Genomic DNA, 12,087 nt, shown 5'->3' on the forward strand with positions numbered 1-12,087 from the left:
GATGGGCCGACATATAAATTAACTAAAAATTCGATTAACCAGAACTTTGTTGTTACTACTAAGAATGTCAGAGGAGACCTGTTGGCTACTTTTGATTGGGTTAAGTAGGCATTCTGGTTCTAACGTTGTCAGATTTGCAAACCATTCTTTTAAATCAGAACTTGTTAGAACTGTTTTCATTGTAATATCTTCAGATAATTTCTAACAATTTAGGAAATGATTTTTAATTGGATTTATAGTGCTTACAACCATTTCTTTTTTAAAACCCCTTGTCTGACCACTTTCAGTGTTGCTTGCTTTATAGGCCTAACAAATTAGGTAATTTACCAAAAGAAATAAGTGGGATAAAGATAATCATTGCCTTCCAAAGTAGGTAACCGTTCATCCTTAATAAAAGTATTTTATATCTTTTGATAACAGCCCATTTCCTAACATGTCTGGTTGTAGGTAAGCCGGATACTTTACAGTTTTGCCACTGCCTTCCGCCGTTCTGCCAAGCAGACCCCACTTTCAGCCACTGCTGCACCCCAGACTCCTGACAGTGACATCTTTACCTTCTCTGTGTCTTTAGAAATAAAAGAAGATGATGGTAAAGGTTATTTTAGGTAGGGAATCTTACTTTATTCATGTATTAACATGCTGTGGTTCAGGGGAAATTCTAGGTCAGATTATAACTTTCATACCATAAAATGATTGCTTTTAAAGGGAGGGCTTTTAAAAAAATGTGGGTGATAAAGGAAAATAAATACATAAATTTAACAGAGGCAAAGTTTGAAGAATTTTAAAGCAATTAAAAAAAATTGTCATACGGGGAACATGTTACTACCTTCTTTTAGTCAGATACCAAGTGGCTAACTGCTCATAAAAATATGGCCAGAGCGCCGGGCGCTGTGGCTCATGCCTGTAATCCCAGCACTTTGGGTGGCTAAGGTGGGCAGATCACCTGAGGTCGGGAGTTTGAGACCAGCCTGACCAACATGGAGAAACCTTATCTCTACTAAAAATACAAAATTAGCCAGGCATGGTGACAGGTGCCTGTAATCTCAGCTACTCAGGAGGCTGAGGCAGGAGAATTGCTTGAACCTGGGAGGCAGAGGTTGTTGTAGTGAGCAGAGATCCTGCCATTGCACTCCAGCCTGGGCAACAAGAATGAAACTCCATCTCAAAAAAAAAAAAAAAATATATATATATATATATATATAATATATATATATGTATGTGTATGTGTATAAACACACACATGTATATATACACATATGTATATATACATGCGTATATACACATACACGTGTATATATGTGTGTATATATGTATATACGTGTGTGTATATATGTATGTATATGGCCAAAGCTTAGCTGGATTTGTAGCTATATTTGTTTTGCTGATTGTATTTGCTTGTTTTAGTTGGTTGATTTACTTGTATTAGTAATCGAAAAATCTTAAGCATTTTCAAGTCAGGTTTTCCCAGTAAAGTTATCTGCATACATTGGAAGGGGAGAAATAAGGTCTGTATCTGAAGTCTAATCTTCTGTAGGGTTAGAAGCACTGATTTTAATTTTTAAATGTAATGATAATTCTTTGAGTGGTGGAAAAAAACATGGAATAGAAGTCAAAACTTAGTTTTAGTTTAATTGTTGTTACTATTAACAGTGTCCCCGTTTCCAAGTTTCTTTACATCTGTCAATAATTTCCTCATTTATTAAGTGAGGTGGCTAGACTCTAAAACCCTCTCTCACTTTAAAATTTTGTGGTTGCAAGATGACTTGATTTTTTAAAAATTATAGCCCATGTCACAAAATGATTGTATTATAATCAATAATTGCATGTCTGTTCCTCCATGACTACTTCATTAAATTGGTAAAATGAAGTTATATAAAATTATGAATATTTCTAATATTTTGCTTTTAAATTAAGAAGCACAGTGATTGGTTTATTAGACTATTTATTAGAAAAACTGATAATTCTTAGTCTCTCTTCAGACTTTGGAATTGTCATGCCATCTGGTGGCCAATTTAGTGTACAGTTCAGCTTAAACTTTGAGGAGTAAAATATGAGGCATTGTGCTCTGTGCTTTCTAATTATATACATTTCTATTCTCTCTCTCTCTTTTTTTTTTTTTTTTTTGAGGTACGCCTCAATGCTGTTGCTCAGGCTGGAGTGCAGTGGTACAAACATGACTCACTGCAGCCTCAACCTTCTGGTCTCAAGCAGTCCTCCCACCTCACCCTCCTGAGTAGCAGGGACCATGGATGCACACCACTATGTCTGGCTACTTTTTTAAAAAAATTTTTCTAGAGATGGGGTCTTGCCACGTTGCCCAGGTTGGTCTTGAACTCCTGGGCTCAAGTGATAGTCTCGGCTTGTCCAAGTGTTGGGATTACAGGCATGAGCCACCATTCCTGGTCATTTCTATTCTCAAAGCAATGCTGTGAGATAGTCCTTCCTGCAGTGTACCTTCGTGCCCTGCAAAGTGGAAATTATTATCTGTATAATTTTAAGTAGTTTTTTACCTTGTTAAGCAACCTTTAAACTAAATATTTTTTCTTTCTTTTTTTTTTGAGACAGCCTCTCTCTGTCACCAAGACTGGAATGCAGTGGCACGATCACGGTTCACTGCAACCTCCGTCTCCCGGGTTCAAGCAATTCTCGTGCCTCAGCCTCCTGAGTAGCTGGGATCACACGCGCCTGCCACCATGCCCGGCTAATTTTTTGTATTTTTTAGTAGAGACAGGGTTTCGCCGTGTTGGCCAGGCTGGTCTCAAACTCCCAGCCTCAAGTGATCCATTTACCTTGGCCTCCCAAAGTGCTGGGATTACAGGCATGTTTCACCACGCCTGGCCTTTTTTTCTTTATTGAAAATATTTATGTAATTTTGGTCTGTAAATTCTAATTATTAAATAGGAAAGATTAAGATCCCTCAGAAGTATCAGTATAACTTCTCTTCCTTCTGAAATCAGGCATATTCAAGGTAGAATGATCATAAACATCTTTGTTCTATTTACCCTCATACTGACAAAGTGCTATTACAGAAAATCCCTGGATGGTCAAATTTGCTTTTCACATTTGTTAGGACTTTGTTTTCCTTTTGCTACATGACTTTACTGAATTTCTGGTTTATAATAAATACTGTTGTGTTAACTTAAATTTCATTTTTTTTTTGAGACCGTTTCGCTCTGTCGCCCAGGCTGGAGGGCAGTGGTGCGATCTTGGCTCACTGCAACCTCCGCCTCCCGGGTTCAAGCAATTCTCCTGCCTCAGCCTCCCAAGTAGTTGGGATTACAGGCGCCTCCCACCACACCCGACTAATTTTTGTACTTTTTAGTAGAGATGGGGTTTCACCATATTGGCCGGGTTGGAACTTAAATATATTATTTCAGTATAATGATCAATGTACCTAAATATATTAGGTTAAATATGTTTAGGTATAATAATAATTGTATATTATACATATAAATTATGTAGTTGTATAATTATTATGCTATTATATAATTTTATAAAACCTATTTACTTACTATTATACCTAAATATTTTTACCTAAATATTATACCTAAATAATAATTATGCCGAAATAATTATTATACCTAAATGTATTAGGTTAACGCAACAGTACTTTAGATGTATGAAATCATAGCAAAATATACCTTGGTTTGTCAGATTTAAATTTGTCAAATGCAGTTCCTCTTATCCAGTCATTCTGTAATATGTATGGGAATTTATCTGCAGAAATAATCATTGAGGTTTTCAAAGAATTATTAACATGAATGTTCTTCAACGTATTGTGTATAATATTAATAGCAAATTTTAAAAGTAGAAATTAAATGTTGAATAGAGTAGTAAAACATGTTGGTTCATGGATATTACTTATCCCCTGTCCAACTCATATTTGTGTATAATACAACACAAGATTTACTATGGTTTTACTTTAACATAAATATAGACAAAGTGTGATAAGAATAATGCTCTTCTCATTTCTGAAAAAGTCTAATTTTTAAATTATTATTATTACTATTTTTTGAGACGGAGTTTTGCTCTTGTTGCTCAGGCTGGAGTGCATTGGTGCGATCTTGGCTCACTGCAACCTCCTTCTCCCGGGTTCAAGCAATTCTCCTGCTTCGACCTCCCGAGTAGCTAGGATTATAGGTACCTGCTGCCACGCCTACCTACTTTTTGTACTTTTAGTACAGACAAGGTTTCACCATGTTGGCCAGGCTGGTCTCAAACTCCTAACTTCAGGTGATCCACCCGCCTCAGCCTCCCAAATTGCTGGGATTACAGGCATGAGCCACTGCGCCTGGCCAATTTTTAAATTTAATTATAATTGGAAACCTGCTTCTTCATTTTGCCCATGGGAAAACTGAGCATTTGTTTGTTTGTCGAGATAGGGTCTCACACTTTTTTTTCTTTTTGAGATGGAGTCTCTCTCTGTCACCCACGCTGGAGTGCAGTGGCGCAGTCTCGGCTCACGGCAACCTCTGCCTCCCAGGTTCAAGTGATTCTCCTGCCTCAGCCTCCCAGGTAGCTGGGATTACAGACATGTGCTGCGATGCCTGGCTAATTTTTGTGTTTTTAGTAGAGACAGGGTTTTACTATTTGGCCAGGCTGGTCTTGAACTCCTGACCTCAAATGATCCACCCACCTCAGCCTCCCAAAGTGCTGGGATTCCAAGCATGAGCCACCGTGCCTGACCTAAATTGAGCATTTTCATTCAATGCACCATTCAAAACACTTCTTTTTTTGTTTTACTTAATCCACTTACCATCCTCCTGAGATAAATTGGGTAGTTTATATTGTGCTTATTTATAGGTAAACCCAGGGAAATTAAGCCTGGACTTCAGTTTCTTATTTTATACAATAGAAATTAAATACTAAATTCTCAGCTTGGATACATTCAATGATGTAGTTATTAGACCAGAAATATAATCTAGGACCCTGGCATTCAGTGAGGTGCACACCCGCTGATTACACTCTCCATTCTGCTTCATGTTACTGTAGCCCTGTAGATTCCGGACACCAAAGACAACTTTCTATCTGTTGTTGTTTTAAACTGCTAAACAATGAGATTATATTTACTTGAGCATCCAGAGAACATAGAGACCAGTGTATCAGCAGTTGAAAATTGAGACCCTTCCATTTCAGAGTTGTGAAAACTCTGTCACAAATATTTAACAGTTTGGTATGCAAAGATTTTCTTTGAACATTTTTGTCATTTTTAGACTTCTTTGCTAAGGTTCTTTGATTTTCTAATGGAAGTATTCAAAAATGTTCTTGAATTAGTATAAATAGTAATAAAGTGCAGAAGGGCTTCAAATTAGTATTTGTTTAGGGCTACCTTTAATTTTGAGTAGGTATTCAGAGCTTTCATCTAGCCATTTACGGTAGCTACTAATGGTTCTATTGCCATTATCTTAAAGTTGTACAGAAATAAGATACAATTTAGATTTTTTGCATATTGACTGATGGCCACAGACATTTACCTTTGAGAACAATGAGCTAGAGAAAGTGGTATGTGGGAGAATAGGGGATTATTTTGTTAAACTGTCATTTTAAGAACTTTGCTGTGGTTCGCATCTGTAATCACAGCACTTGGGGAGGCCGAGGTGGGAGGTTTGCTTGAGCCCATGAGTTCGAGACCAGCCTGGGCAACATAGCAAGACCCATCTCTACAAAAAATTAAAAAATTAACCAGGCATGGCGGCGTGTAACTGTAATCCTCGGTATCCTGGAGGTTGAGGCAGGAAGATAGCTTGAGCCCAGGAGTTTGAGGCTGTAGTGAGCTATGAGATTGTGCCAGTGTACTGCAGCCTGGGCAACAGATCAAGATCCTGTCTCAAAAAAAGAAAAAGAATATTTTTACCTTTTTAATTAAGCTGATGTTTATTAACTTTATCACTAGTTAGTATTTTATAATTATTATACTGGTTTATAATAAAGATAACAGTGCTTAAGGGAAGTGTTGGGCAACAGCTTATTATTGGCCATATCTCCCTCATTTCTATTACTTTTTAAAGATAACTTTTTTTGAAACTCAAAAGATCTATGATTAAGTATGTTTTTCTTCATGATATATTTAAGCAAAGAAGGTGATAATAATTTATCTGTAAAACCCAGTTATAAATATAAAGGAAAGAATACTTACTTTTTTTGAGTTCTGTATGTCAGATGCCATGCAAGATGTTTTACAGCAACAAAAGAGAGAAAATTGAGATTGCTTTAGGGGACGTAGGAGTGATTTTTCTAGCTTTATAAATGCTTTAGTGGTTTACCTGCAAATATCAAATGGTATTTTCTTTTTTTTTTTTTTTTTTTGAGATGTAGTCTCACTCTGTCACCCATGCTGGAGTGCAGTGACGCAATTTCGGCTCAGTGCAACCTCTCCCTCCCTGGTTCAAGTGATTCTCCTGCCTCAGCCTCCTGAATAGCTGGGACTATAGGCCTGTGCCACCACACTCAGCTTATTTTTATAGTTTTAGTAGAGATGGGGTTTCACCATGTTGCTCAGGCTGGTCTCAAACTCCTGACCTCAAGTGATCCACTCACCTCAGCCTCTTAAAGTTTTGGGATTACAGGTGTAAGCCATCATGCCCAGCCTCAAATGATATTTTCACATCAAGAGGCATACAATGATTTTTTTCTTTTTTGTTATTATTTGCAAACCAGGCACAGAAAAGAATCAGAGATTTGAGGTCTTTGTTTAAAAAAAATGGTTCTAGTATGTGACAAGAAAATGCTTTGCAAAATTAATGAAACATGTTGGTCTACAGTGCAGTTCCCAAAGATAAGGACAGACAATGCTTTAAACTACGCCAAGGAATTGATAAGAAGATTGTCATCTATGTGCAGCAAACAACTAATAAAGAACTTGCCATTGAAAGGTAAGCATTTTTAGTAAGTTTAGCTTAAATATAAATTTTGACTTTTATCAATCTAATGGCATAGTTTTACACTGTATTAAAAAATGTATTTTCAAAGTATTTTGTTCCCTAGGATATTATTTTGTTTACTGAAGTCAGTGCTTCATTACTTTGAAATAGCTACTAGAAATCATCAGCTAATATGCTCTCTTCAAGTATGTGGTAATAAAAGGCAAACAGAATTAGCTTATCTTGAAGCAAGGATTATTATTTTAGCAACACAAATGTATTGATAATTCTAATGTGTCCTCTTTTCTATCGGCAAGAATTTGTTTTTAAAGTGGCCTAATTTAAACGTTCTTTTGTGTTATCTTTTTTCTTAAATTTATGTCAGTTCTTTTTTTGCAGGTGTTTTGGTCTTCTCCTTAGTCCAGGAAAAGATGTACGGAATAGTGACATGCACTTATTAGATTTGGTAAGAATTTATTTTTGCTAGAAAGTTACATACTATTTCCTCAGTAAAGGTTGTTTCATTTTTTTCTCATCTGAATCTAATGTTAAAACATGTTTATGAAGGTGATCTTTTAAGCTATAAAACAATATACAAAGATAAGGTAACTTCCTTTTTCCTGACTAGCTGTTTACAAGTCTGACTTCGGATAAGCCTTGGTCTGTTAACTGTGTGGTGATGATAAAATTCTTGTTTAAATATTTGAGTACGGTTGATGTGATAATCAAAAGAGAAAATTTATTGAAGAATTATTTATAGACTGTCATGTATCCTTACCAATAGTAGGAGTTATTAGTATTATTCCCATTATCTGAAAATCTTTATTTTCAGAATTTAAAATTATATGGTGATAATTCACTTGAAAGAAGAATCCAGCATCAGATTTAGGTTGTGGATTTTCTTAACGTGTATACAATTTGATATGTTTCATAAGCATTTACATATAACTTCAGGACAGTTGCATAAATAATTGCCACATTTTTTTACCATAAATGTAATCATTCACATACACTTATCTGATCCTCCTCCATATTCTTATATTTTTGCAGCTTCTGGTTTTTAAAGGCAGCAAGATAGGGGTTAACTGTTGTTCACTCACTTTGGCATTCAGATTTATCTTTACTTTTTTTTTCTAGGAATCTATGGGCAAAAGTTCAGATGGAAAGTCCTATGTTATTACTGGGAGCTGGAATCCAAAATCCCCACATTTTCAAGTTGTAAATGAAGAAACTCCTAAAGGTGATACTATTTGTTGACATCATGAACAGAAATTTTAGTCTCAAGAAGATACGCAAAACTAAGGACCACTTCTTTAACCAATATCCAGTGTTTACCTAATTCTGGTGAAACCAAAGAATTTGAATAGTTCTTCAGTTTATTATTAAATTTGATCTATAAGCAAAGTGTCACTTTTTCCCACTTTTCCATCCTTTTTTTCATTTTTTGCTTCCCCTCTTTCTTTTCTTTCTTTCTATTTATATGCTTATTTACTTACAGACTTCTAGGTTTTATTTTTGTACAGAGGTAATCCATGCAATAAATGGTTAAAAATTTCAAAGGATTTACAGGGAAAAGTGAGTCTACCACAGTCCCCACGGCTCCGTCCCAAAGGAATCACTGTTAGCAGTTTCTTGTGTAGGTTTTCAAATACTCTATGCATAAAGTATCTGGAAGATATTTCATATGCTCTTTGAATGACATTTAATAGCTGCATATTATCCCATTCTGAAAATGTAATTTGCTTAATAAATGCCTCTTATTGAGCATTTTCCCCCCTTCAATTTTTTGTTATTAATAGCAGTATAAATAAATAGTTAAAGGATATAAGCAGACCATTCAAATACCATTGTTAACCAAGTTTAAAACTTGAGAAGTCTCAGTGTTGATGAGGGTGCCATAAAGAAGTCATATGCCACTTGTGCAGAAAAATCTGACAGTACAGTGGGTTTTTTTTTTTTTTGTTTTTGTTTTGTTGAGACAGAATCTCACTCTGTCACCCAGGCTGGAATGCTGTGGCGCAGTCTTGACTCACTGTGGCCTCTACTTCCCGGGTTTAAGTGATTTTCCTACCTCAGCCTCCCAAGTAGCTGGGACTGCAGGCATGTGCCACCACACCTGGCTAATTTTTGTATTTTTAGTAGAGACGATGTTTCACCATGTTGGCCAGGCTGGTCTCATGGGCTCTAGTGATCTGCCTGCCTTGGTCTCCTGATGACAGTACAGTTTTAAAAGTTTTACAGTATATACTACTGTCAGTTACTTTAAAATAATTCTCAGTGTGGAATTTTTTTTTGAAACCAGTTATTTGTCTAATTATTTACATGTTTAGTTGATACTTAAGATATCTTGAAAGTTTATAATGAAATAGCTTTTATGGAATCTTATGAGCAAATACATTTGTGTTTCTGATTTACCTCTTCAGCCTCTCTCTTTCTTTGTTTAGATAAAGTCCTGTTTATGACCACAGCTGTAGATTTGGTAATAACAGAAGTACAGGAGCCTGTTCGATTTCTCCTGGAGACAAAAGTCCGTGTTTGCTCACCTAATGAAAGATTATTCTGGCCCTTCAGCAAACGTAGTACTACTGAAAATTTCTTTTTGAAACTAAAACAGGTACTGTACTTTTCTATTAATATAGAAGGGGGAATAAGAAGGGAGAAATCACTTCTGAGACTGATTTCTAAGCTCTCAGTTCTTTAAACAGTCATGTGTATTTTAAGAGGAAAAATTATATTTTTCGTATTTTCCCACCTGTTTATTATTTTCATTGCTCTTCATTTCTTCCCAAAGATCCACATTTCCATTTGGTCTCATTTTCTTTCAACCCGAAGAACAGCATTTCTTTTAGTGTAGATCTGCTAAAGATATATTCTCTTAAACTTCTCTAGGTGAAAATGTCTTTTTTTGGCTTTCATCCCAGTAGGATATTTTCACTGGATAGGATTCTGGTTGACTTTTTTTTCTTTAAAGATGTCATTCCTATTCTTCCGGCTTTCATTTTTATTGTTGTTGTTTGTTTGTTTGTTTGTTTGTTTGTTTTTGAGACAAAATCTTGCTCTGTCACCATCCAGGCTGGAGTGCAGTGGCACAATCTTGGCTCACTGCAACCTCCGCCTCCTGGGGTCAAGTGATTTTCCTGCCTCAACCTCCAGAGTAGCTGGGACTACAAGTGGGTGCCAGCATGCCCGGCTAATTTGTGTGTGTGTGTGTGTTTTTAGTAGAGATAGGGTTTCACCATGTTGGCCAGGCTGGTCTCGAACTCCTCACCTCAGGTGATCTGCCCACCTCGACCTTCCAAAGACCTGAGATTATAGATGTGAGCCACCTTGCGCAGCCAGCCTTTCCATTGTTTTTGATGAGAAGTCAGCGTTCATTTATGTTACTGTTCCTCTAGGTATAATGTGTCATTTTCTTCTTGCTGCTTTTAAGATTATTTATCTTTGGTTTTCAGATGTTTAACTGTGACATGATTAGGTGTAGTTTTCTTTCGGTTTATCCTGCTTGGGATTTGTTGGGGTTCTTGCATTTTTAAATTTATGGTTTTTTAATTTTTTTTTTTTTTTAAAACCAGATTTGGGGGAAATCTGGCCCATTATTTCTTAAACTTTTTTTTCTGCCCATCTCTCTTCTCTTTGATTCTGGGATTGTAATTATCTATATTTAGAGCTTTTGATATCTCTGAGGCTCTATTTTTTCCCAGTCTTTTTTTCTGTGTTTTCTTCAGATGGGATACTTTCTATTAATATGTCTTAAAGTTCGCTGATTTTTATCAACTTCTAATCTGTTAGTCATTCAATGAATTTTTAAAACATTTTCTGTATTTTTTGTTTTTAAAATGTCTGTGTGGTTCTTTTATTATCTCTGTTTTCTCTTGATTTCCTATTTGTTCTTTTATACTGAGCAGATTTTCTTTTAAATCCTTAAGCATAATTAACAGTGCAGCCACTTTAGAATTTTGCCTGCTAATTTTCATGTATGATGATGCATATTTTTGTTTCTTTGTAATTTTGGATTACATATTAAACATCTTAAGTGATACATTGTAGAGACTGTATTCTGTTACTTTCTTCTGAAGAGTCTTGATTTTTTTTTTTTTTTTTTAATTGTGCAGTTAACTTGATCAAAGTTAAACTTCATACTTTGTCTTTCCTGTGGGTGGGTAGCAGCTAAAATCTCTGTTCCATTCTTTTATTCTTTTTTGGCCCCCCGTTATTCTTTTTTTTTTTTTTTTTTTTTTTTTTTTTTGAAGCAGAGTCTCACTCTGTAGCCCAGGCTGGAGTGCAGTGCCGGATCTCAGCTCACTGCAAGCTCCGCCTCCCGGGTTCACACCATTCTCCTGCCTCAGCCTCCCGAGTAGCTGGGACTACAGGTGCCCGCCGCCTCGCCCGGCTAGTTTTTTGTATTTTTTAGTAGAGACGGGGTTTCACCGTGTTAGCCAGGATGGTCTCGATCTCCTGACCTCGTGATCCGCCCGTCTTGGCCTCCCAAAGTGCTGGGATTACAGGCTTGAGCCAGCGCGCCCGGCCCGGCCCGCAGTTATTCTACCACCTACTGCTTCCATTTTTTACTTTCCTTTGTAGCAAAACTCCTTGGAAGATATCAAGGTCACCACTGATTTAAATTGCTAATCTGAGTCCTCATCTTGACTTGTCTGTAGCATTTGCTATAGATGGTTACTTTCTTTTCGTTAAAGCTCCTCTTTCTCTTAGTTTTCAGGACATCTTAAACCTAACATGTCCAAAAAGATTCATTATCTCATCTCCATCTAATCACTTCTCACCAGCTAGAGTACGGTAATCCTCATCTGAGTCATCATTTATAGCAATAGCCTTTTTTTTTTTCTTTCTTAAAATACTGATGGGGTTTTGCCATGTTGCCCAGCCTGGTCTTGACCTCCTGGGCTCAAGAAGTCTGCCTACCTCAGCCTCCCAAAGTGCTGGGATTACACTGCATGAGCCACCACACCTGGCCTAGCAGTAGCCTCTTTACCTATCACATTATTTCTATCTTTGTCCCCTCATGATTTCTTTTCAACATAATAGTAGCCTAAGGTCAGATCTTACCACTTGACTGCATCAAACCCTCCAGCCTTGTTTTACTCAATAAAAGCCAAAGTTTTACTCAGTAAAAGCCGAAGTGCTGGGATTACAGGCTTGAGCCACTGCACCTGACCTTATTTTTTATTTAGTAGAGATGGGGTTTCACTATGTTGGCCAGGCTGGTCTC

General features: G+C 36.6%; 1 protein-coding gene across 6 annotated transcripts in view; it reads left to right on the forward strand.

Annotated features, from left to right (window-relative positions):
* Window positions 1-12,087, forward strand: part of LOC105463889 (RAB GTPase activating protein 1) — a 177,326-nt gene that overhangs the window by 60,740 nt on the left and 104,499 nt on the right. For 5 of the 6 annotated variants that reach the window (XM_011711288.2, XM_011711292.2, XM_011711289.3 and 2 more), the window contains 5 exons: window positions 448-605; window positions 6,762-6,872; window positions 7,260-7,326; window positions 7,998-8,100; window positions 9,305-9,474. In XM_011711288.2, the coding sequence (XP_011709590.2) occupies window positions 448-605; window positions 6,762-6,872; window positions 7,260-7,326; window positions 7,998-8,100; window positions 9,305-9,474 (609 nt within the window). Of the gene's footprint in view, window positions 1-447; window positions 606-2,807; window positions 2,969-6,761; window positions 6,873-7,259; window positions 7,327-7,997; window positions 8,101-9,304; window positions 9,475-12,087 lie in introns of those variants that run through there. The other variant, XM_024787383.2, reaches the window with a different exon arrangement.

Source organism: Macaca nemestrina, chromosome 14, assembly GCF_043159975.1.
Source record: "Macaca nemestrina isolate mMacNem1 chromosome 14, mMacNem.hap1, whole genome shotgun sequence".
Taxonomy (NCBI): Eukaryota; Metazoa; Chordata; class Mammalia; order Primates; family Cercopithecidae; genus Macaca; species Macaca nemestrina.